The sequence below is a fragment of the Phacochoerus africanus genome, chromosome X (genome assembly GCF_016906955.1).
Source record: "Phacochoerus africanus isolate WHEZ1 chromosome X, ROS_Pafr_v1, whole genome shotgun sequence".
Lineage (NCBI taxonomy): Eukaryota > Metazoa > Chordata > Mammalia > Artiodactyla > Suidae > Phacochoerus > Phacochoerus africanus.
In genome coordinates this window covers 101,344,890-101,371,604 of record NC_062560.1, presented here as the reverse complement: position 1 = coordinate 101,371,604, position 26,715 = coordinate 101,344,890, and the positions used below count along the sequence as shown (strand labels likewise).

Here is a 26,715-nt window from a genome sequence, read left to right as displayed (position 1 = left end):
CCATCATCATTAACCTTTTTGGCAGTTGTCTACTTTTTCAGTGTCCCGCTTAAGGTTTGAGAGGCAGGATAGTCTGGTGGTTAAGAGCACGGATTTTGAAATTTAGACACACGTAAATTTCAGCTGTCCTGTTACTAGTTACTTGATTGTGATCAAGTCATTTAACCACAGTTTTCTCTTTGGTAAAATGGGGATAATAATGGTGATATTAATCCATGTGAGCTAATATTTGATACAGTGCTGGGCATATATTGAGTCTTCAGTAAATTTTAGCTGCTATTGTTAATATTACAGCTTCTAGGAGTTCCCGTTGTGGCACAGCGGAAATGAATCAGACTAGTATCCACGAGGACGAAGGTTCGATCCCTGGCCTCGCTCAGCGGGTTAAGGATCCGACATTGCCGTGAGCTGTGGTGTAGGCTGCAGACGCGGCTCGGATCCTGTGTTGCTGTGGCTGTGGCGTAGGCCGGCGGCTACAGCTCTGATTCGACCCCTAGCCTGGGAACCTCCATATGCCCTGGGTGTGGCCCTAAAAAGACAAAAAATATACATTATAGCCTCTAAATGGGGGCCCATCGGTTGACCTGAGAGAGGCGATCACTAGGGAAGGAGATACTACACTGCTCTCGGGTGAACAGAAACACAGGAAAACATACAGTCGGTGGAAAATGTATCAAAAGTTTTGTTGGCACAAAAGACAGAAAACTATCTATGAATCTAGTTACAAAAAACAGGTTAGATAAATAAAACAAGGTATATCCATATGATGGAATACTATGCAGATTTTTAATTTTATTTTTTATTTTTTTGTCTTTTTAGGGTCGCATCTAAAATTCCTGCAGATTTTTTTTCAATGTGGGAGATCTAATCTTCAGGATACATTGTTAAGTGAAAAAAGAAAAATGCATAATGGCCTCTCTTATATATATGGCATATAGGCTTGTGCACACATAAAACAGAAGTATGTATGAGAAATGATAACAGGACTTGCTTCTGGAGACATAAACTGAGGCATGGTGGTAAGGAATAGGAGAGGGGCATTTTGAATTTTTTTTTTTTACCGTGTATGTAGATTACGTTTTAAAAAAGGAAAAAAAAATTGCTCACAGTCCAAGTAGAAATTGCAACTCTTAGGCATCAACATCACTTGCAGTGGGTAAAGGAACTGATACAGATCCCAGAAATAAATGTTAGATGTTGGACGTTCTTGTTCTGAGCAGGAAAGACGTCTCGTGGCAAGTATAACAAGTCAGGAGATCTCCCAAAACATTTTATGAGAAGCACTTAATAGGGACCAACGTCATCCCTATAATTTCATTAGAGGAGAGGCTGAGGAGTGGCAACCTCATTGGAATGGGGGGTGATTTGTAGATCTAGTCTCAAAGCTTTCCACAGGAAGCATTTTTTTTTCTTTTTTTTTTTTAATTTTTTGCTATTTCTTAGGCCACTCCCACAGCATATGGAGGTTCCCAGGCTAGGGGTCTAATCGGAGCTGTAGCCACCGGCCCACGCCAGAGCCACAGCAACGCGGGATCCAAGCCGCGTCTGCAACCTACACCACAGCTCAAAGCAACGCCGGATCGTTAACCCACTGAGCAAGGGCAGGGACCGAACCCGCAACCTCATGGTTCCTAGTCAGATTCGTTAACCACTGCGCCACGATGGGAACTCCAGCATTTTTTTTCTTGACTGAATTTTTTTTTTTTTTTTTTTTTTTTTTGCTTTTTAGGGCTGTACCTGTGGTATATGGAGGTTCCCAGGCTGGGGGTCGAATAGGAGCTGCAGCTGCCAGCCTACACCACAGCCACAGCAACACAGAATCCAAGCCGTGTCTGCGACCTACACCAAGCTCACAGCAATGCTGGATCCTTAACCCACTAAATGAAGCCGGGGATCAAACCTGCATCCTCATGGATACTAGTCAGGTTTGTTACCACTGAACCATACCGGGAACTCCCCTTTTGACTGTATTTTTATTTGGGGTCACTATGGGAGACCCAGTGGAAATCACAGGGGCTTAAAGCTCCCATGTCTGCCCTCACCTTGGCATCATCATTAATGGTGAACATGTTTTAAGTGAATGTTTTTGACAAATGACCTTGTAATCAAGCCATGTGTGAACTCTCTGGGCCAAAGAAAGAAAGGAACTGAGGTGTAGCGAACTGGGCCCATGAAGCAAAGTTTCATTGGAGAGAACACTATACTCATTTAATACCTATCAGAAGATTCTGAACAAAGAGGAAAGGGCTTTAGAAATCACTGAAAGGGTAACAAGGTTGACATTTCAATTTTTCCTATAGCCTAGAACCTCAAATACTCAAACAGGCATAGTGTTATTTACAGATAAAAATAGTGGGGGGGGGTGCATGTGTGTGTACATATACTGCTCTCGGAATTTTAAAACGTAAATAATGTGCAAATGTGTGATATAAAATCTTGAAAATTCTACCTCTAGGTAAGACACTAGGGAAATCCCATTTCCTTGACTTTCATCTAAACATGCAGGGAAAGAAAATACAACTTCCTGCTTCAAGGAGGGGAAGTTCATTTTGTCCTTTTCCCATGAATCCTTTGAAATCACAGCTAAAGACATTTTTTTCCACATTACATAAGATCCATTTCCCCACTCCTAGATGTAACCGGAGCCCAGTGGTAACTGGCATGTTTAAAGGTTTGACACAGCTTGGTTGGAATGGACGACTTCTAAGATATTGTTTTCATTTCGATATATCATATAGTTTACTTAGGTTAAGTCAATATCAACATTCATCAAAAAGAAAATGGCACAGAATTGAGCGAATTCCACTAAACGGGAGTATGTTATTTATAATTACATTTTAAAAAATGCAAACGGATGTAAGTAACAAACAACATCTTGAATCAACGAAGGAGTTTAAATCAACTTTAGGATAGAAGGACGTGAAGAACACTAGCAAAATTTGTAAGTCAAACAAATCTTTGTAATTAGAGAAGTATGATGGGGTGCGGCTGGCATGTATTTTCTGTTTGTTAAGGAATACTGTAGAAAAAGAATAAAATCCATCTCCAAGTCAGCTTTGCAAAGTGATTACAATAATAAATGACCTGATCATTTTGTTATTTACATGTGAATGTAAAAACAAAGGGACAAATGAGTAATTATTAGACAATATGATGTTACCCTGAGTCATCCGATACCAGGTAAGTACGTTAGGTTATTCTCGATCCATAGTTTGCCATCTACATTTTGAAGCCCATAGGGTGTAGTGTTAATAAGATTTGACTGTACACCCTACCCCTGTATATAAGTTAAAGGTGCAGGAAATAGCAACTATAGCTGTGGCCTCACACATAGACAGTGTGTGCTGTGTGCAAGGCTTATAGTCACACCCACATTTTTTTCAGTAAGAAGAGAAACTTCATATTACCTATTTTATATCTGACATACTTAACATGTCTTATTACTAATCACTTCATAATAATAGCATGTTTGGTTAGGGAGATATACTTAAGGATATATATGAATGCATGTATTTGAAAAAATGCACATGGCTACAACCGTATATGATTTTTTTAAAAAAAATCTTAATGTAACAAATCATGAAGCAGATGTGTTGTTCTTTGAACATGATTTGAAAAACCAGTGTTTTTCTTCAAGAGTGGACTGAACAGGGAGTTCCCTTCCTGGCTAAACGGTTAATGAACCTGACTAGGAGCCATGAGGATGTGGGTTTGATCCCTGCCCTTGCTCAGTGGGTTAAGGATCCGGCGTTGCCGTGAGCCGTGGTGTAGGTCGTAGACGCAGCTGGGATCCCCTTTTGCTGTGGCTGTGGCGTAGGCCGGCAGCTGCAGCTCTGATTTGACCACTAGCCTGGGAACTTGCACATGCACGGGTGCGGCCCTAAAAACAACTAACGAACAAACAAAAACAGTGGACTGAACAGTATTTTTAAACCTAATCATTTGACACTGAAACAAAACATATTTGTAAAAATAACTTCACCAATACTCATGTCGCTCCTTGCTGAAAATTTCATCTTAAAAGGTAAAATCTCATTAGAAACGAACTACTGCGTTACTGATGCTAAGCCAGACAGCCTTACCTTGTGCTGGTATCGAGTGTCAAATGCATGTTTTATCAAAAGATTCTTTATGACAGAGATAGCTGTATATCTGATCTCATAATTGTCTTGAAGAGCAATGGCGGTTTCCCTCAGAAGTAGACCAACCAAGAAGTGATGCTTGCAATACTCATCTGATAAACTGTATTCAAGATTTGAATCTGCAGTACAATGAAATTTAAAACCCATTTATAAAAATATTCAAAAATTGCTCTAACATGAACATACTATATTTATTCCTTAGTCATATGTGATCATGCTAGCAAGAGCTCTATTTTTATTAACAAATATGAACGATTTTCCTTATCATATAGAATAAGCATGCAAAATTTTACAAGCTAGGACCACACATCACTGGGGCTAAATGATAGCCTTAATGAGAATTTCCGTTGGGAAGACAGTCCCTAGAATTCTTTTTCTTCCTAGATGCTTTTCAGATCGTAAAAATCTTAGAATAAAACCTAGAGTGAAAGAATGCAATATTTGGCAATGTTTTAATACATTTCCTTATAGCTGAAGAAATCTAGCTACAACTACAAATTGGAGTAATTCTCTCTAATAATATTTGCTTGACCTATCTGTTTATATTTGTAAAATAGGAAAAGGAAGAGAAACCAGACAACTGAAATCACTGTAACGGTATTGACTGTTTCAGTAAATGTTATATATTTTGGCCCCAGTACGAGGGGGTACAAGAACAATAAGAAAAACAGCCTCATCTCACTCAAAGTCATCATCACACAAATATATATCTTTTATGTCATAGAATTCCCACTTCAATCTATTTCTGTCGCTTCCTTTTTTAGCTCCTCGTCCATTTTAAATCCCAGTGGCTAATATCCTAGTTGGGACTTGCCTTCTAACGACTCAGAAGGGATTGTGACCAAGTTGAGTAATTCCTCCAATAGATATCTACTATTTTTATTTCCTATCCTCTACCTTTTAATTTTAGGCCATAAAGCTGAAGGATATGTTTCCCATTTCTTTTCTGGCCCCGTCAGCACTTAATGTAATGCTATGTATTCAGTTTGGACTTAATAAATGCTAAATCAGATTTAATCCTAAATCCTTACCCCCTTCCTTTCCCTGAATTCCTCAAGCTATGAATAAATACTGGGATATTTGAGCTCTACTTGCTCAGAATCTAATAAGGGAGTGGCTGAATAGGGGTGTTTAGGGTTGGTTTGTTTTTTTAACATTTTTTTCTCCATTTCCACTGGCGTAATTCAAGCACCATCGTTCAGCAGCTATTCTCCTAGAAACCAAGGCAGCTGATAGTCTCCCTGCCACTGGTCATTCTCTTCTGTGAAGGCCCATCATCTTCTATGCGCAAGGCCAGTACTGACTAACCCAGTGGGCTTTAGCTGGGTAGATTATACAGTGGTTGTAAGGTTGTTTTTACTTCAGTGATTTGAATAAATCCAATCAGGTAGTTTCATCCACACCTTCAAAACTGTGGCCAAGCAGTCATTAAACAGGGTCAAAGAGAAGGGACGTGAGCCTGGGAGAGATAAACACACACTTAAAGAACCCTCCAGCCCCCATGCTGGCTTGAGCCAAAACTTGTTCTCGGAAGACATTGTTTTAAAGTTGATTGCTCTAGCAGTAAAGGCTCAAGCTGATTTTAAGAGTAAACAAATATTACCCCGCCTCCTAGGTTTTCTGGGTACAGGAACTAAAGCCTCATTTTGGCAAGGGAGGATTTGAAAAGCAAACAAAGCCCCCATCCATCTTAGGCATTCATGAAATAATCGCTTTTAAAAGACAGCAAACTACTTTAGAGTGAACCGAGTTAAACCTACCTACTGAAGTCAAACGGTCCACCGCAAATGAAAAAAAATCTAATTAATATATGAAAAGAAAAGGGACAAATAAAAAACATAGTAACATAAGAATAGTGCTACACAACAAAGCATTCAATAAAACTAGCAATGGAGATAACTGAAGGCATTTCATAAATTTAATACATACATATTTACTATTTTACTCTGCCTTTATACTTCTCCTTTGATGTTCCATTCAGCAGAAATGCATTTATATGGTTTTTTTCTTAACCGTCTCACATAAGAGTCCAAATAGTACTACAGAGAACAATTTTCCTAGCATCTGACATCTGGGCTTAAGCAGTAGTCTATGTACCACACCGAATTTTGCATACTGTGAATACTACCCCGACACTATGAAGCACATGCAGAGTATCGTTAACTAACCTATCGTTCGATAGTAATAATTCTGAGGTTACCTTTAGATTGACTGGTTTAACTAGAACACATTAGACTAACTATACTAGCACTAGCCAAAAAGAGGGAAAAAAAAAAGGAAAACAGAAATCCAAATGATGGAAAACACAAATACGGACCTTGAACTCGCTGAAGTTTAGGTTTTGCAAATGCCATTGGCAAATTCAGAGGAATGTAATGTTCATGATTGCAAATTGTTTGCAGAAATTCAAACTTGTATTCAGCCAGAACCTAAATGGAAAGAAATTACACCCGAACTCATATTTAGTAGGCATTTACTATCTTCATAATTAAATACAGAGCATTACTTTTCAAAACGGAAGGGTTTAGTATTTTAGACATACCTTGAAATGTGACCTATGCAGTAAAGAGTTAACGTTGCAGGCCCAAGACTGCTCTCCTTAAAAAGGCCCGCTTGCCAGAACACTGTAAATTAACTATACTTTAATAAAAAAAAAATTTTAAGGAGTTCCCGTCGTGGCGCAGTGGTTAACGAATCCGGCTAGGAACCATGAGGTTGCAGGTTTGATCCCTGGCCTCGCCCAGTGGGTTAAGAATCCGGCTTGCCATGAGCTGTGGTGTAGGTTGCAGGACATGGCTCAGATCCCATGTTGCTGTGGCTGTGGTGTAGGCCAGTGGCTACAGCTCTGATTCGACCCCTAGCCTGGGAACCTCCATATGTTGCGGGTGCTACCCTGAAAAGACAAAACAAAACAAAACAAAAACACAAAAAATTTTACAAAGAGAGAATAAAGGCAGCACATTCTCAAAAACAAATAAAAAAAAAGCCTGCTTGCAAGGTTGGTCATTGGCTGGCATTTGGGAAATTTGATTTTTTAAAAAATAAGTTTCAGGTATATGACATTACAATGTGACACCTGTATACAGTACAAAGGGATCACTCCCACCGTTCTAGTCACCTTTCATCACCATACACTTGACCTCCTTCACCCATTCTGCCCACCCCTTAATCTTACCCTTCCCCTGTGGTAACCACTAATCTGTTCTCTGTATCTGTGAATTCATTTTATTTTGTTTCATTTTTCTTTAGACTCTACATATGAGTGAAATCATATAGAAGTTGTCCTTCATCTGACTTATTTCATTTAGCATAATATCTTCAAGATCCATCCATGTTATAAAATGGCAAGATGTCACGTTTTTTAAATATCTGAGTAATATTCCATTACACACACACACACACACACACACACACACACTTCTTTATCCATTCATCTGTCAACGGACACTTAGGTTGTTTCCTTATCTTGGCTATTGTGAGTAGTGCTGTACTGAACATAGGGGTGCAGATCATTTCAAATTAGTGTTTTCATGTTCTTTGGATAGATACCCAGAAGTGGAATAGTTGGGTCACATGGTAGTTCTAGTCTTAAATTTTTTTTTGCTTTTTAGGGCTGCACCCAGGGCATATGGAAGTTCCCAAGTTCCCAGGCTAGGTGTGGAATCAGAGCTGCAACTGCCGGCCTACACCATAGCCGCAGATAGCAACAGAGGATCTGAACTGCATCTGCGACCTACACCACAGCTACGGCAAAGCCAGATCCTTAACCCACTGAGTGGGGCCAGGGGTCGAACCTGCCTTCTCATGGATGCTAGTCGGGTTCGTTACTGCTGAGCCACAAGGGGACCACCCGCCAATACTATGTTGAATATAAAGTGGCAACAGTGGCCATCCTTGTCTTGTTGCTAATCTTACAGGAAAAGCTTTCAGTTTTTCACTGTTGAAGGTAACATTAACTGTGGGTTTGTTATATGTGCATTTATTATGCTGAGGTACATTCCCTCTATACCCACTATTGAGAGTTTTTATCATAAATGGATGCTAAATTTTGTCAAAGGCTTTTTTGCATCTATTGAGATGATCATATGATTTTTATCTTTCATTTTATTAATGTGATGTATCAGGTTAGTTGATTTGTGGATCTTGAACCATCCTTGCATCCCTCGAATAATCCCACTTGGTCATGGTGCATGATCCTTTCAAGGTATTGTTGGATTTGGTTTGCTAATCTTTTGCTGAGGATTTTTGTGTATCTATATTCAAGGATACTGGCCTGTGATTTTCTTTTTTCTTTTTCTTTTTTTTTTTTTTTGTGCTGTGGGAAATCAGATCTTGAAACAAACATTCCCAAGATGATAAGGTTATGCCTTCTGTGCCAGCCTGCTCAGACTGTTTGTGCAAACAGTGTGATTTATGGTGAACATCTGCTTTTCCTTTCCAAGACTCTGAAATTTTGACCAACCTCCAATATGTGACTAGACCCCAACAAAACCCCTAAACTCTGAGTTCCAAATGGGCTTTCTTAACCAGAAATATTACACAAGTGTGGCTCAATTTTCACTCCTGGATAGAGGACGTGCTCTCTGTGACCCTTCGTAGGAGAGAGGATGCTCAGGAAGCCTGCACATGGGCTGCCCAGAATTTCACTTGATGACTCTTTCCCTTACTGATCTATCTGAACATCCTTACTATGTGAAATGTCATGAATCTTAGCCATGAGTACGACCATATGTTGAGTCCTGTGTGTCACTGTAGTGAACCGCCAAACATGTGGGTAGTCTTGGAGACCTCCCCCCAAACACTATCCTTTTTTCCCTGCTTTGAGGTACAGCTATACGCAAAGTACCTAAATGAAAACAGCAGTTCTGAAATCCTCCAGAGGAGAATAAATGTCACCCTTGGTCTCACACTCTAATGTCTAACATCTACTATAGTTATGTTCTTCTAACTTACCTTAGGATCTTTAGGGCCGAATCCAGATATGTAGTCATTTATCAAATTGAAAACAAATCCCCTATCCATTAGTGTCAAACAGCGCTATAGAAACCAAATAAAAGTGAACAGTTAATTCCATAATTCTAAAAGTCTATCAAGTTTTTAAAATTTGTTCCACATTAAGAAGAGGATTGAGAATAGGAAAACTTTCAGAGATTTAGGTGATGTTAAAGAGATAAAGGGCAAATGACTTGTCATCGGAATTGGGACTGAACCGTATAATTTTCAAAGCAAGATATAAACACACAAATACATACATATATATAACGTATATGTGTATAAACATACACATAAACATATATGTGCATATATATATATATATAATCTATTGAGCTACATCACCTCATTTTGGTTAACTCTCCAAGCTCGAAGTGAACTATAGGGTGGTCAGTTAGCTACTGAGAGGAGGGATTGCCTTTGTAAACATTTCAGGCCAAAAGGGAAGTTTTTACTTTGGGTCCTGTGAAATCCTGGCCTATAAAATATTCTTCCTCTATGACAGCCCTATTAGCTGTTCATATTTTCCTGCTGTGGTTCTCCTAGTTAAGGCTTTCATTACCTTGCAACTGCACAACTGCACTTATCCTCCTAGCCAGTCTTCCCACCACTAATCTTTCCATCCAATCCATTCCAGATTAATCTCTAAGTCCTATAGCCCTAATCACTTTTCTTCCAAAAAGCTTTCAATAGTTTCCTATTGCCTCTAGCATAATTTCAAACTCTTTAGCTTGGCATTCAAGGACACTCACAAGCTTGTCTCAATCTACTTTTCCAGTTTTTTGGGTTTTTTTTTTTTTTTTTGTCTTTTTAGGGCCGCACCCATGGCATATGGAGGTTCCCAGGCTAGGGGTCGAATTGGAGCTACAGCTGCTGGCCTACACCACAGCCACAGCAATGCAGGATCTGAGCTGTGTCTGCAACCTACACCACAGTTCACGGCAACGCCGGATCCCTTAACCCACTGAGCGAGGCCAGGGATCAAACCCGCGTCCTCATGGATGCTAGTCAGATTCACTTCCGCTGAGCCACAATGGGAACTCCTACTTTTCCAGCTTTATTTCCTAATACAGCTCACATACTTATTATCCTCTCGAGATGCACTATGTATTCCCACCTTTGGGTCTGTGCTCACGCCAGGCCTAGCCAGCAACTGTATCACCACTTCCGCCTAACTCGTCCATTCTTCCATGTTCTGATGAGATCCCGTCTTCCAACTACCTTTGTTCACAGGACCCTTTAAATACTTTATACTAGCTTGCATTTTACTTATTATTTTCCTGTGCTTTCACCTAGAGAGCACAATATTTTTCTTTATGTTCTCCATGATGCCTAGGCGATCCCTAGACCATTCCTATGAAATACAAGGAACTCAATATTTGATTAACCAGCTGTCTGCATATCATCTTTCACGTCTCCTGTCAACTTCCGCTGCCTCATCACCTCTCACCTGGATTAATGAGGTGGGCTTATATTTATCCATTCATCCAAAAACATTCTGAGGATCTGTTGTGTTTTAAACAATGTATTACATTCTAGAGAAATGCAAAGGTGGGTAAGACATGCTCTTCCGTCTTGTCCAGGGGTAAAGACAAATAAACAATTAAAATAAAGCACAACAAGAAGTTATAGAAGTATGTGAAGGACGAGTAAATAACAGACGGGGTGATCAGCACTGCCTGGGAAGATGAGGAAAGAGCTAAGCCTAAACAATGAATGGACTCTGCCAGGCAGACAAGGGGGAAGGGATTGATCTAATTGGTTACCTTAACTCTGGCCTTTTCCTTACTTCTTTCATTATACCAGCAATACAATTATCTTCAAAAATCTTTGGTGTTCCTCCATTGCATGTGGATCAAAATCTAAAATTGTTACCCTGACATTCAAGGCCTTCCATCACCTGGCACCACATGGCCTTTCCAGCTCTATCTCCTTACACCCTAAACTCTGCCCAATGACTTTCTCGCTCATTCCTGAACAATTCTTGAATGTACATATCTCATCTATGCTTGTGAATCCTCCACCTGCAACACTCCCTGGTCATGATCCCTCCCTTTCTTATGTTCCTGTTGTATTTTGTTGTTTGTACTTTCAGTAAAACAGTCATCACTCTTTATCTTGTATAAGTATTTGAATATAATCACAGAGACAGCCTCTCACATCTTTGAATCCTCACATAGAAGGCAGACAAATGTTTGTTGATCTGAATTAGGTAAATACCACTATTAAATCAACTATGTTCTATTGCCTTTACATAGCAAACTTCAAGTTTCAGCTCCATGGAAGAAACTGAGACTTCGTATTTCAAACAGTCTCATCTTTACTTTAAAAAGACAAGTGGGTATTTGATTTTTTTTTTTTTTTTTGGCCGTACCCATGGCATGTGGAAGTTTTGGGGCCAGGATGGAATCTGTGCCACAGCAGTGACAACCCCAGATGTTCGGTTTTTAATACACGAGAGGGCTTATATAATAGTATCAAAACTTTATTTCCATTCTGGTGAAGAGAGGTCTTATATCAGAAAATAATGCTCTGAAGACCTGAAACCTAGTTGTGAATTTTAAATAAGAAAACAAGGGTATGTTAGACATTAAAACTGCCTGGATGGATTATTTGCCTGTGAGGTTCTTAAAAGAAGGTTGAGATATGCTAAAGGGCTGAGAGAAGACAGGGAGTGGAAAGAAGCAAGTAAAAACTAAGTGCATTACAAATCCATGCTCCATCACTGCAACAAGTCAAATATTTTTATTACCCACTTTCTAGAGCAATCGCATTCCAGCCTTGCCCCTTACAAACTGATAATAACAAAATATAACAATGAGAAATGTGCTATCTTTCATAAACACAGGCGTTTCTAGTATCTCTCAAACAAAATAATCTCACTGGCCCAAATTACCAATTTTTATTTACACATATTAGCAACAAGCAGATGGCGATTATATCAGCAACTTGTAGACTGTGCTTTTGGTTCAAGAGTTACAAACTCAAAGGCCAACAGGGGTCAGAGAAGCGATTGAAATGTATGAAGAGGATCAGAGGTATATTAAGGAGTGGTGGGGATTGTGGCAACCTAGAAAGGACAGGCCCCGTCTAAAGGCATTTGAAAAACAGCATGTAAAACAAGCAAGACAGGCATGCCTTCCTGATAAGCCGCCTGTGGAGGACCTCTGAGTTAATTAATTAGCTGTTGGAGGTGGAGGGATCAAACTTGACTGTTTAACTCGGCGGCCTAGCTGAGTCTCTAGAAAGTGGGTAATTGTTTTTTCCTTTGGCTTTAAAGACCATAATGGCGAAGAATAATTCCTTACCATGTTCTGGTTGCCTTTAACTCACCTTCAGGAAGCTAGCCAAACTATAATTGACATTTCTGGACTCATCAGGAATCTCTGCATAGCGAATGGTCACGTGGGGAATGATTGCAAGGAGCAATGAATGTAAGACATGATGATATGCCTCAGGAAATCTCTGGCCTCTGGGAAGCTTAAAGTAAATAGGCATTAAAAAAAAAGAGTTGCAAAAGGTCTAAATCAACCACTGGTTTTATTTTCAAATACATTCTGTATATAAATGTGTGGGGATTTTTTTTGGGGGGGTTGTCTTTTCTAGGGCCATACCCACGGCCTATGGAGGTTCCCAAGCTAGGGGTCAAATTGGAGCTACAGCTGCCGGCCTATGCCAGAGCCACAGCAATGGGGAATTCTACACCACAGCTCACGGCAACGCTGAATCCTCAACCCACTGAGCGAGGTCAGGGATCGAACCCGCAACCCCATGGTTCCTAGTTGGATTCATTAACCACTGAACCACGACAGGAACTCTAAAAATGTGTTTTTAACTAGAGTATATTTCTTCTCCCAACTTCAAAACGACATCATTAAATTGGGATTGGATGGGCAATGGCCTCCTACTGTACAGCACAGGAAACTGTGTGATTGGGTCACTTTTCTGTACAACAGAAACGGAAGAAACAATGTAAATCAACTGTAATTTAAATTTTTAAAAAATCACTCATTCAGTGTATACTTTAGGTCACTGTAGGAACTGTCTGGACCTCTAATAAGATAACTGAACTGAAATCATGAATAAGAGGGGGTCATTCTGACCCAACTTTGGAATCAAGTTCCTGAGATATAGGCCCATCTGGTTTTCACTGCATCTTTTTTTCCTGCCACACAAATTATACAAGTATCCAAGCATCTCATTTTCAGTAAACCCGTTCTGTGAAAATTCTGATAAAAATGATAAATAAGAGGTGAATATATTTTACTTCACAAGTCTTAGCTTTCAATTCCTATCACTGAGAACCTTTCTTTGTCCTTTTGCAAGAGTTTAAAATACAACACAATGGATACAGCACATTCCAGGAACACATCTATTGCATAAAGGGTTTGTAACTTTGTACATGTCTTCGACCTGTCTAAGAGAATGGTCTTTCTGACTTGGTACCTGTTGTTCTTCCCAATGAATGTTTTCAACATAAGGTGTTTATAACCACAAGGCAAAGGGAAAGCTTCAAAGATAATGCATGGAACGTGACAAGTACCTCCCAGCAAAGAATCTATGCGGAAGAGTCTCTGAAGATTAGACTTTGAAAACATGAACTGTCGGACCTCAGATTTGTGCAACACATGCACCGTTTGTTTGGGGTTTTTTGAAGCAAAATTGAAAGAGCTAAGAGCCCTTAAAATTTAAAATGGGATTTGCACGTGTGAATGGCTACCTGTGAATAAGATTAGACTTCTCTGTCTAGGTTAAGTATTATTCTTGAGCCTACTTACCTTAATTTTATTCTCTTCCAACAAGTATGTGGCCATAGACTTTGCAATAATTTCAAAGAAAAACCATGAGTACTAAAATGAACAAATAAATAGCAATCAATCTTTAATAGTTACCCAAATCCTTGAAGCTTAGCAAAGTTTAAGCAATCGGTATGGATTTCGTCTCTGAACTTTAATAACATTTTAAAATGATCGAAACTGACTAGCCAAGTCCCAGGGAATACCTGCAAACTGTGTTGGCCACGAGGTAATATTGGACCTCAAGGGCCGGCTGGCAACACACAAAGGGCGTTTAGTGGGAACATTCCTTAGTGGGGAGGGGTATTTTATCACTGGCATTGCTTTGATTTGCCTACATGTAGTGATAAGAGCGAATCGACTTTTAGTTTACTTTATTATTGCTTTTAAATGCTCTACACACAAAGACGTATATCATTGCCTACACCCAGCGGGGGCCCCAATCGCGCCCGTGGCACAACACTGGGGCCCGCCCAAGTAGCAGAGGTGTCTGTGGAAGGGTAGTTGGAAGGGTACAGAGAAGCTGCAAGCAGATACAACCTAAGATACCTGAAATGGCAATTCTACCGTTAATAGCATAAACAGTAAAAAATAATGACAGTAATCAGGGCCATTATTTGAGGGCCTACTATATACCAGGAACGACATGGTAAAAGGCTTTGCTTTTATTTTAGAAGCGAGGAATCGGAGGCTCAGAACTGCTCAATAACCTACCCTAGGTCACAGAACTATTATGGGGTAGGTACAGGATTCTAATCCAGGTCTCTGCTCCCCAATTTTTTTTTTCTTCTTGGGGTCGCACCTGCAGCATGTGGAAGTTCCCAGGCTAGGGGTCCAATCGGAGCTGTAGACGCCAGCCTACACCAGAGCCACAGCCACGCAGGATCCGAGCTGCGGCTGCGACCTACACCACAGCTCACGCAGCGCCGGATCCTTAACCCACTGAGCGAGGCCAGGGATGGAGCCCGCAACCTCATGGTTCCTAGTCAGGTTCTTAACCACTGAACCACAACGGGAACTCCCCAAATTCTTTCTATTACACATTCAGCTGCAGGCAGGGGGTAGGCGGGGAGAGTGAAGGGAAAGAAGGAGGTCCTGTGGAGAACTTAGGGGAAGGGATACACAGGCTAAGGGGCGGGGTCACCTGAGAAAATGATGGAAGACCAGATGTGAATTGGGAGGGTCCCCACGCAAACATGGCCCTGGCTGCTTTGGGGGCCTGCTGTGTCCTGTGTGCTTACCTTTAGGAGTTTGTTTATTGATAAAAAGTCTGCAGACTGTTTCAATATCGCGATCATCGTAGTAGCCAGCGTTTCATGTATCAGCTGGGCCTGAGGAACACTGGGTTTTTCAGGTCGGAAGCTATACTGCAATCAGAGAAAATGGACCGTAAGGCCAAATTCTCCCAGAAGACGACTTGCTCAGAAAGAAAGCTTATGCCACAAACCTTTATGAAAGATCTCAAATAATTATCCAAGCCTTCTTCATGGCACTTTGAGACGATATGTAAGAGAACCCTGAAACAAAATCCACAAAAGTCAGCCTGTCAGGCTACCATTAACCACCGCAGTTTGCCTGTTAAATAAGACTATCCTATGTAACCCTAAAAATATCTGACACTGTCAATAACGAAAGGCGAGAGGATTGCCTTAAAAAGTAATGGGGATCTGGGCCTGACAAAGATTTCGGCATCTAACATGCTCGGGGCCGTGTAGAATATATTTCCTGGTTCCAAAGACAGATATTTTATTTTGGCAGCCCAGATATTTTATCTCCTTTCTAAATCCCATTGCGAGTATGGTCACAGCTACTAGGTAGTAAAACAAACAAACAAGCAAACAAAAAAACCTTCAGTAAGGTAAATATTGCAATCCCCTCGAGGGAGAATAAAAGGAGAAGAATAGAAAAATAAAATGTTAAGCATGTCAACAGATGGGGGATACAGGGAAGGGAGAGACAGAGCAGGTGTGATGATAAAAATCGGAAGTACATCTAAAATTCACAGCAAGTTTTAAAGTTATGAGACCAGCAGTGGTTCTTCCACTTTGGCAGCATCCGGACCACCTGCAGGGCAGAGTACTTGACCCTCTCCCAGAGTTTCTGATTTGTGAGGTCTAGGGTGATATTCCATGCCTGACTTTTTTTTTTTTTTTGTCTTTTTGCCTTTTCTAGGGCCACTTCTGCGGCATATGGAGGTTCCCAGGTTAGGGGTCTAATTGGAGCTGTAGCCGCCGGCCTACACCACAGCCACAGCAACACAGGATTCGAGCCGCATCTTCAACCTACACCACAGCTCACGGCAACGCGGGATCGTCAACCCACTGAGCAAGGGCAGTGATCGAACCCGAAACCTCATGCTTCCTAGTCGGATTCGTTAACCACTGCGCCACGACGGGAACTCCTTATGACTGGCATTTTTAATAAGCCCTCAGGTGCCACTGATACTGCTGATCTGGGAGCCACATTTCAAGAACCACTGGACTAGTACAATGCTTTTAAAATTTTCAACCAGACTATGCCCAACAGCGGAGAAGAACAAATAAAATGCAACTGTGTGGAGCTCAAGCCCTGCAGGGAAAGGGTTTTTTTTGGGGAGGGGGGAGGTTTTGACAAGAGCAGAAGCAGCAAAGCCAGAAACACCCGGCACTAGGCTCACCATTTTTAAAAAAAGGTCCTGTTTTAAATTTGAAATATAGGTGCATTTTGCATTCTACGCTACAATGCACCCTTGCTTGTTTACATGTACAAAGAACACTCCATTATTCTTTTGAGTAAAAACTGATGGCCTAGGGCCACTCTGTCCAATAGGAGAACCACTGGTAACAAGTGACTATGTACATTAATTCAAATTAACTACCATTAAAAATTCAGTTCCTCAGTTACACTTGAAGGGCTCAGGAGCTAAATGGGCCTAATGGCTACCATATCGGACAGCACAAGTACAGAACATTTCTGTGATTGGAGAAAATTCGATTGGACAACATTTGTCAAGGGCAATGGTTGTCAGACCCCATTGCATTATGGCATCATTAGGGAAACTTAAAAAAAATACCGATGCGGAGTTCTAACCTCAGAGATTCTGGTTTAATTGATATGAACGAGGGTCTGGGAACAGACATTTTTTAAAGCTTCCTAGATGATTCTACCATGTAACAGTTTTAGAACCCCCCTGGTTGAGGAAAACAGTAAGTTTATCCTATGATTTCTGGTACCTTCTATTCCTGGGGCTATAGGTCCCTCAGTCTGAGAAGCCTGAAACTAGAGAAGGTTGCTATTCGATTTCTCCCTTGGAAGAAAATTTATATTTAAACCAAAGAAATGCAAAAGGAAACAAAAGTCGTGTCTTTGTATTGTAACCCGGCAACTCACATGGTGCAGTTGATGGGAACGTCATCTTCGCGGGTCATATTTGTGAGAACTCGGAAGAGTTGCATAAGAATTACAGGTAGAAACTGGATCATGACTTGGATCTCCATGGCATGCAAGCACTAAAATAAGTCATCATTAGTTACGAAAACCAACAGAATCTGACATAACTTGCAAAGGTGAAACAACAAAAAATTAAGTCATGGGAAACATATTCACGAGAATACAAGTTCACTTCAAGGCAAGTTTCAGGGGGTAGGGGACTTGATCAATTGCTTTTTATCCACATTTGACACTCTGATTGTCTTAGTTGATTTATTATTAAATGCTCTGCGGAAGATAAAAAGCATAACTGGGATAAACAGGTTTGGGAATAAAGACCATTGACTCCTGGTAAACCAACACTCAACGGGGGTGGGGAGCAGGTGCGTTTGGAGGTCCTGGAGACTGGCCTACCAGCCACTGGCATTTGCGTGTTTTACAGGAGAAAGTGGGCCATTGCTTTCTGGGGAGAACTTATGTGGGATTCAATAAAGTGTGTTTCTATATATAAGTGCCTTAATGCTGACACCACAAAGTGGGGCAGCTCTGCCTTCTAACAGCCGCATAATACATTTCTTCACAGTGCTAACTAACCCTCTATCTCTAGCGATGGGCATGTTACCAACAGAAAGAAGACATGGGTTCATATATACATAGAAATGACACGAGCAGCCACCTTTGGGAAAAGGTCCTTGCTTCTCCCTTCCCTTCTCTCTGTGTTCATGCCTTCATGTTCCTTCATTCACTCGCTCATTTAGTCAACTGGCCACCAAAAAAAAATCTCACTGAACAGCTTGTACACCAGTTCAACATTCGCCGTCATGGGAAATACAGAGATGGATAAGACAAGTCTCTCTACTAAGGAACTCCCTTCCTCTCGGATCCTCTTTCCACCCTTATTCTCACCATCCCTTTTCAGGCCTCTCTCAACTGTATCTGAATCATCTCAACAGGGACCTCGAAGATTTCCATGCAACTTCTCTTCCATCAGATGCATAAGGCAAGATGCTGAGTTCAAGGAACCTATGGTCTCCCCTTCGGGTCCTTCCTCACTCTTGCCTTCTCTCTTCCATCTCACAGCCATCACCCTTCTTCAGGACTTGAACCCATAAGCCAAAGGGTCTAATAATTTTCTAGTAGGCTTCTCTACTGTTTCTTCTCGGTCCCAATAAGTCCAACGCTCATTTCCAAAAAGTAACTCTCCTCAAATACTGGTTCCATCAGGCCACCTACAGCTACCATCAAGATTTTTTGGGGAGTTCCCACTGTGGCTCAGTGGAAATGAATTTGACTGGCATCTATGAGGATGGAGGTTCAATCCCTGGCCTTGCTCAGTGAGTTAAGGATCTGGTGTTGCCATGAGCTGTGGTGTAGGTCTCAGACACGGCTTGGATCCCACGATGCTGTGTCTGTGGTGTAGGCCAGCAGCTACAGCTCTGATTCGACCCCTAGCCTGGGAACCTCCATATGCCACAGGTGTGGCCATAAAAAGACCAAAAAAGTTTTTTTGATGTTTCTGCATTACATAGGGCAATGGTTTTCAACCAGAGACCACTCTGCCCCCACCCACAGGACATCTGGCAATGTCTAGAGACATTCTGAGTTGTCAGATTGGGGGTGAAGGGTGCTATCGACATGGAACAGATAGGACAGGGTGCTGCTAAACATCCTACAATGCACAGGACAGCCCTTTACAACAAAGAACTCTCCTGTCCCAAATGCCAATGGTGCCAAGTTTGAAAAACTCTGACCCAGGGTATAAAGTCTAAGTTACTTAAGACCCAACTACATTTTTAGCCTTAACACTCAGCATTCCTCACAGGGTCAAACTGGTGTCTTGACCGTTCCTTGAATATATCATATGTAAGCTTACCTTCGTGCCTTCGTTCACATTTTATTTTATTTATTTATTTATTTATTTTTTGCTGCCCCCACAGCATATGGAGGTTCCCAGGCCAGGGGTCCAATCGGAGCTACAGCTGCCAGCCTACACCACAGCCACAGCAACGCAGGATCCGAGCCACATCTGTGACCTACACCACAGCTCACAGCAATGATGGATCCTTAAGCCAGTGAGCGAGGCCAGGGATCGCACCTGCATCCTCATGGATGCTAGTCAGATTCGTTTCTGCTGAGCCACAATGGGAACTTCTGTTCACATTTTTCGGCCACATCCTAGCCACCCTTCCAAGTCAAGTTCAAACCCTCGTTTCAGCAAAAGCCATTCATTCACTCCATTCAACAAAGGCATACTGAATGAACTTCCAATTGCCAAGCACTCCAGAAAACCATGATTCCCACCATCAAACGGGTCACGGACTATGGGAGGAAAACACGTGGAAGTAAATGACCTCCATACATACAGTAACCAAAACAAGTATATACACAACGCACAGAGGAAGCAGCAGCTGAGTCTGCAAGGGAGGAGGGAACATTCCAGGTGGCTTCAGAGAGGAGGAAGGTTAAAGGGTATTAGGATCACATCAGGTAGGAAAGAGAGAGACGGGCATTCCAGGCGGAGCTGATCTCCCTGCTCCAGTACTGTCCCTCTGTCATTTATTCTCCACAGGGTTTGTTTTTTGTTTTTGTCTTTTTGCCTTTTCTAGGGCCGCTCCCGGGGCATATGGAGGTTCCCAGGCTAGGGGTCCAATAGGAGCTGTAGCCACCGGCCTACACCACAGCCACAGCAACACAGGATCCGAGCCACGTCTGCAACCTACACCACAGCTCACGGCAATGCCGGATCCTTAACCCACTGAGCGAGGCCAGGGATCGAACTCGCAACCTCATGGTTCCTAGTCGGATTCGTTAACCCCTGCACCACGACGGGAACTCGCCGCCACAGGGTTCTTTTTGAAAGGCACATTCGATGATGTCCCTTCCTTCCGTTACAAACGAAACCAACCATCACAAGCCAAAAGCCGTCAGGAGCTCCCCATCCTACAGGTACCCTACCCCCGCCCTGACGCCTCTGAGGCTGTCCTCCCCCTTCACTGCTCCCTGTGCTCCAGCGACGCTGTCCTTGTTTTTTTTCTGTCCTTCGCAAGTGCCATTGCAAGGTGTTTACACCTGCTGCAATACCCCGTCATCCTTTTAACACAGCTTCACCACCTATGCTGTCTTCCTCTTGCCAGTTTCTTTCAGCTCGAAGTGTCGTCCCCTCCTCAGACAGGGCCTCCCTGACAACTCCACCTCCACTGCACTCTCGCTCATGTTCAATCGCATTAACCTGTGCTGTTTTCTTTTTTTTTACTTTTTTTTTTCTTTTTATGGCCGTACCTACGGCACACGGAAGCTCCCAGGATCGAACCCGCACCCTCACAGAGGTTCTTTACCTGCTGAGCCACAACGGGAACTCCCCTGTTTTGTTTTCTTCACAGCACTGACTCCTCGCTAATGGGACTGACTTATTTATAATCTTTCTATCCCAACTAGAGCAGGTCTGCTGTCTGAAGTTGTCCTCTATTATATTCCCAGCATCCAGTACAATATCTGGCCCATAGTAGGTGCTCAATAAATATTTTCGGGGGGGGGGAGGGATGACTGAATAAATGAATAAAACAAGGAACCAAAGGATAAGATAAGGAAGGGAACCCTCTAGTCTCAGTGGTTCCTCAGTTTCATGACCTCAGCATTTTATCCTGTATCACACATTTAATATTTAGTTACGTATTGCCTAAAACTATCATGTGTACTGCTTGACCTATATGGTAATTTGACCTTTGTGGTCCTGTCTCTCTGACTGGCTGGAGGATTCCTCTGGGCAATGAGCCTAAGTGACTCTTCTTTGCAAGCCCCACAGCATCCAGGAAAATACTGAACACGTAATAAGAGCTCAGCATATGGATGTTAAATGAACTGATGAAACAACGTCATTTACAGGGACACCAGATAGCAAGGGAGAAAGAGCACGGGGCTAGGAGTCAAGAGACACAGCAAAGATGCCGGTTCGGCTCAGCTCTGTTACTAACCAGCTGAATGACCACAGGCAAACCATTCTCCTTGGGCCTCAGTTTCATCATCTGTAAAAAAAATCGCTAAAGATCCCTTTCAAAACTAACTTTCCCTGCAGGAGTGCGGCTCTCACTTGGCACTTCATTCACTGCCACTAGGGGGCGGGCACAGGTCATACAAATATCAGAAATTCCACGCCCTGAAAAACACAAATTTGAGTACTTTCTTTTCCCCCTTCATTCTAAGAAATCCAGTCTAGGAAAAGAGCGTTCTGTTTAATTCTGTTAAAACTTTTACCGAGCTTCCCCACTGGAAGAGAAAGCCAATGGGCTGAACATTCATACATAGAGCGGGAGTTAGATGATTATTATATTTCTTAATGATACTTAAGAATAACAGCCACCATTCATCAGCTACCTCCCTGACTCTTCCCTTCCAACAGGATTATTTTCTGTGTGGGAGGTGGAATGATACTTTAAAAACCAAAGTCACAGCATGCCATGCCTCTGTTCAAGGCTTCCCTTCTCAGGTGGGGTAAAATTCCAACGTCTCACCGTGGCTTACGAGGCCTTAGCTGACCAGCCCCCCAGCTACCTTTCCAGTGTGAGGTCCCCCTCCTTCCGGGTACCAGCCTCACTGGAACTCCTGCTGTTCCTTGATCGCAACAAGCAAGCCCCTCGGCGCCTTGGCACTTGGTTTCCAGCTCTTCCCCCCCAAGTGCACAAAGCCGGCACCCTCCTTTCCTTTAGGTCTCTGTCAAATGTCACTTTATGGGAGAGCTCTTCTTTGACGCTTTACCTAAAAGCCGGACCCCGGATCGCCCCTTATTCTCCTTTACGATGCTTTGGTTTTCTTTACGGCACTCATTACCACCTGACACAACACACAGTCAGCCCTCCGCAGCTGCAGGTTCTGCATTTGTGGATACAGAGGGCTGAGTGCAAGGGGCTCGAGCATCTTTGGATTTTGATATCGAATGGAGGGTCCTAGAACCGATCCCAATGGACAGAGGGACTGCTGTATATGTAGATATTTATTCATTTAGGGGTTTATTGTCCATCTGTCTCCATGACAAAGTAAATAAGCTCCTTGAAAACAGGGATATTGTTTGCTTTCTTCACTTCTGCTTCCAATGTTTAGAACCACGCCTGGCCCTTAGGAAGCACTCAAGAAACAAGTGTGGAGTGAATGAATATTATACAACAGATGCCCTATCTCACTGAGGTCTCACAACCACACTACAAGTTGGTGTTATTGCTTATCCCTATGTGGCAGATGAAGAAACACAGGCTTGGGATAAGTGTGGTAACTTGGTCAAGGTCAATCACAGAGCTAATATGGGACAGATCTGGGACACAAACTCAGGTTGTGATTCCAGAACCCCTATAGGTAGGTATGCTCTCTTGTCATACTACCTCTCCGAAAGAAATGACCATTTTTTGTTTCCTGAGAAGATCATTAGCAGTACCACATGTCCAAAGGGAAATCCTGCAGAGGCTTCGTTTAAAATCAAAAGTCCTGGAGTTCCTGTTGTGGCGCAGCGGAAACGAATCTGACTGGGAACCATGAGGTTGTGGGTTCGATCCCTGGCCTCACTCAGTGGGTTAAGGATCCAGCATTGCCATGAACTGTGGGGTAGGTCAAAGACTCAGCTCAGGTCCTGCGTTGCTGTAGGCCAGCAGCTGTAGCTCCAATTCAACCGCTAGCCTGGGGACTGCCATATGCCTTTTTTGCTCAAAAAGGCCAAAAAAAAAAAAAATCAAAATTCCTCAGACTTGCCACAGCTGACTCTACTGATGGAGCAGCCAAAAGAAAAGTCACTGTCAGCTAGGACGTGTGTCCAGGGCTGCCATGCCAGGGAATAAACAGAGTCTTGGATTCTCAACACATCTGGTAAAACATGGCTCTCTCTTAGGCAACATGCAGAAGCTAGGTTCTCTCTTTCAAGCTGACCCTTTTGATAATCTTCCTCCTACAGACACAGGAAATCATTTCCCATTTTATTCCGAGCAAAAGTGATTTCGTTTCTCCTGGCGGCTCCCCCCCCCCCCAGCATTCTCCACCTTGACTAGCCAGTCAGCAAGATGAGAACAGACCAAATCGATTTATGGAACCGAAATCAACATTTTCATGTGAATTCTCAAAATAATGTCGTCGAATTCTGGCTCTCACTTTTTCTTCCTCATGGAGCAATTCTGCTGTCTGCTTCTAAACAGCCATGTGTTGGAAAAGCGCATAATAGAAACTGTTCTCTTGAGGAGAGACGAAAAGCAGCCTAAAGTGTTAGCTGGATTTTCTCTCCCCCCGCCCCTCGCCTCGCATCAAAAACGTGGCAACAGAAAGACCTGAGAAACAAACCTTTCACAGATAGTGGCTGTGCATTTACCTTTAAATATTTAATGAGCTCCCCTGGACCTTCTTTCGATCCTGACTGAATCAGCTGGCAGTGATGGAAGAATTTGTGCACATGTAGATCCTGCAAAACAGATGGACACGGCCACCTGAAGTTTGATTCATTACCTGAAAAGCTCTCTACCTCTCTCCCACCCCGCCTTCCCCCCCAATCTTGCAGACCTGTTGACCTGGCTGGTTGTTTGTTTTTGTTTTGTTTTGTTTTTAGGGCCACATCCACGGCACATGGAAGTTACCAGGCTAGAGGTTGAATCCAAGCTGCAGCTGCTGGTCTGCACCACAGCCACAGCAACACCAGATCCGAGCTGCATCTGTGACCTACACCACAGCTCACGGCAACGCCAGATCCTTAACCCACTGAGCAGGGCCAGGGATCAAACCCACGTCCTCAGGGATACTAGTTGGGTTCGTTACCCCTGAGCCACAATGGGAACTCCCAACCCGGCTGTTCTAATGGCCACACTTGGCAGCTGCAGCTTCCAACACGTGTGTTCATAATGAGCGCCACGACCCTCCTGAGCAGCACACAAAGCACCCAAACCGGGCACCCTCAGCATATACCTACACAGTTTATGCCCAACTTGTCAAAAATTTGTTTAATTAATTAATTTATTTTTTTGGCCTTCAGTGTAAGCTCTGAAGGTGGGCTGCTTCTATGTCTTAATGAAACGAGCAGGATGAGAGGTCTGAACTGACAGGTGAGGAAAGGGAGCAGCACGGAGGCTTCAGAACAACAGTCTCAGGTGTTCAAGGCACACCAACCAGAGTCCAGCTGTCCTATATGGTGTCTGCAGAGGTTGATTTTTTTTTTTTTTTGCTTGTTTATAGGGCCACACCCAGGGTGTATGGAGGTTCCCAGGCAAAGAGTGAAATTAGAGCTACAGCTGCCAGCCTCCTCCAGAGCCACATCGATGCCAGATCCAAGCCAGGTCTGCGACCTACACCACAGCTCAGAGCAACGTCGAATCCTTAACCCACTGAGCAGGGCCAGGGCTCGAACCCACATCCTCAGGGTTCCTAGTTGGGATCATTAACTGCTGAGCCATGAAGGGAACTCTCGAGAGGTTGATTTTTGAGGACAGCCCAGATTGTATTAGGAACTGGCATCATGAAATTTGTATTTTGACCTGCTTCCTCTCATACTACCTGTGTGACCGCGGGTAAATCATCAAACCTGACCGAGCCTCAGTGTCTTTACCCACAGAATGGTGAGGTGGGAAGTGGGGACCCAGAGCGACCTTGTGGCCACACCAAGGGGCGTGGACTTCACCTTCTCCATCCATAATTTTTCAAACTGTGCTTGAGGCTTCTCAGCTCTTTGAGTCTAATTTCATGGATGCTACCAAGAGCAAATGGTAATAGCCAGCCATGATCCACTGACCGCCAACTTCTGTGTTCGACTCCAGTCTAACCATGAGAAAAACATCAGACAAGTTCCAACAGAGAGGAGTCCTACAAACTACCCGTACTCCTGAGAACTGACAAGGTCACCGCAAACAACAGACGTCTCAGAACTTGTCACAGCCAAGAAGAATCTAAGGAGATGGGACAACTAAATGTAACATGCCATCCTAGATAGACTCCTGGAACAGAAAAGGGCATTAACAGGTAAAAATGAAGGAAATTTGAATATAGTCCAGACCTTAGTTAATGATGATGTCTCAATATTGCCTCATTAGTTGTAGCAAAAGTGCCACACTAGTGCCAGACATTCATACTGGGCGGTGGAAGGGGGGGAATTACCTGGTGACCTGGCAGTTAAGAATCTGGCATTGTTACTGCTGTGGCACGGGTTCGATTCCCGGCCCAAGAACTTCTGTATGCTACAGGCACAGCCCCCAAAAATAAATAAATAAAATTTTTAAATTTTTTGTTTTAATTTTAAAAAAATCCTAGGGGAAACTACATACAGAGATTATGGGACATCTGTGTACTCTCCTCACAATTTTTCTGTAAATCTAAAACTGTTCAAAACAAATAAAACATATTGTTTAAAATGGTGATAATAACCTCCACATTCCTTTCAGAGTTTTGTTAGACTCGAATCAGTTAATGGTAATCTGAGAAGAATTTTAAATTTGAGCTATGATTAAGAATGATGGGAGCTACCGTTGTGGCACAGCAGTAACAAATCCGACTAGTAACCATGAGGATGCGGGTTCAATCCCCGGCCTCACTTAGTGGGTTAAGGATCCGGCGTTTCCATGAGCTGTGGTGTAGGTCACGGATGAAGTTCATCTCCTGCATTGCTGTGGCTGTGGCAGAGGCCAGCAGGTGTAGCTCTGATTTGACCCCTAGCTAGCCTGGGAACTTCCATGTGCCACAGGTGTGGCCCTAAAAAGAGGCAAAAAAAAATGATGTTATTACTAATGCGAAAGTCAGAGTTTCCACTGTGGTGCAGTGGGTTAAGGATCAGGTATTGCTGCAGCGGTGGCATAGGTTGCAGTTGTGGCTTGGATTCGATCCTTGGCTTCAGAACTTCCACGTGTCCCAGGTGCAGCCAAAAAAGGAAAAAAAAAAAAAACTAATGAGAAACTCTCTCAGGCCACAACTTCTTTAAGGCTGTAGGGATCGAATATAGTCTCTTTTAGTCAAGAAATATACTCAAGTATTAAAACTGACAAAAATCAACTTACTTGAGTGTAAATGGTGGACTCTAAGTGGCTTTTAATCTTCAACAAAGGCTTTGCACCATCTACCCACTTAATATCCACATTAGATTGCTGTGAAGAGAAAATACACACATGAGTTTCTGTAACATAGCAATGGATAGACGAGCAACATATGACGCCTTGATGCATTTCAACATTTTCTTTCAGAAATAAATGCGTTAGTTTCACATATAGGGAATTATTGGAGAAAATAACCTGCCTTTAGAATAAATGTATTCTAAATCATCTTGAATCTCCAATCCTTGGCAGGCTGATGCTTTTATAAATTGCAATAAAAATTACTAAGTAAAGGAATTTTCTAAATGATACACGAGATTGAAGACCCATCTTAAAAATCAT

General features: G+C 42.5%; 1 protein-coding gene across 5 annotated transcripts in view; it reads right to left on the bottom strand.

Annotated features, from left to right (window-relative positions):
- The window catches only part of DOCK11 (dedicator of cytokinesis 11), a 198,083-nt gene that overhangs the window by 68,532 nt on the left and 102,836 nt on the right, over positions 1 to 26,715 (bottom strand). For 4 of the 5 annotated variants that reach the window (XM_047765108.1, XM_047765105.1, XM_047765107.1 and 1 more), the window contains 11 exons: positions 26,341 to 26,427; positions 23,679 to 23,768; positions 17,300 to 17,418; positions 15,378 to 15,447; positions 15,172 to 15,297; positions 13,913 to 13,984; positions 12,468 to 12,614; positions 9,096 to 9,179; positions 6,460 to 6,571; positions 5,903 to 5,941; positions 4,083 to 4,261 (listed from right to left, as the gene is read on the bottom strand). In XM_047765108.1, coding sequence (XP_047621064.1) covers positions 4,083 to 4,261; positions 5,903 to 5,941; positions 6,460 to 6,571; positions 9,096 to 9,179; positions 12,468 to 12,614; positions 13,913 to 13,984; positions 15,172 to 15,297; positions 15,378 to 15,447; positions 17,300 to 17,418; positions 23,679 to 23,768; positions 26,341 to 26,427 — 1,125 coding nt within the window. The remainder of the gene's footprint in view (positions 1 to 4,082; positions 4,262 to 5,902; positions 5,942 to 6,459; positions 6,572 to 9,095; positions 9,180 to 12,467; positions 12,615 to 13,912; positions 13,985 to 15,171; positions 15,298 to 15,377; positions 15,448 to 17,299; positions 17,419 to 23,678; positions 23,769 to 26,340; positions 26,428 to 26,715) is intronic. The other variant, XM_047765106.1, reaches the window with a different exon arrangement.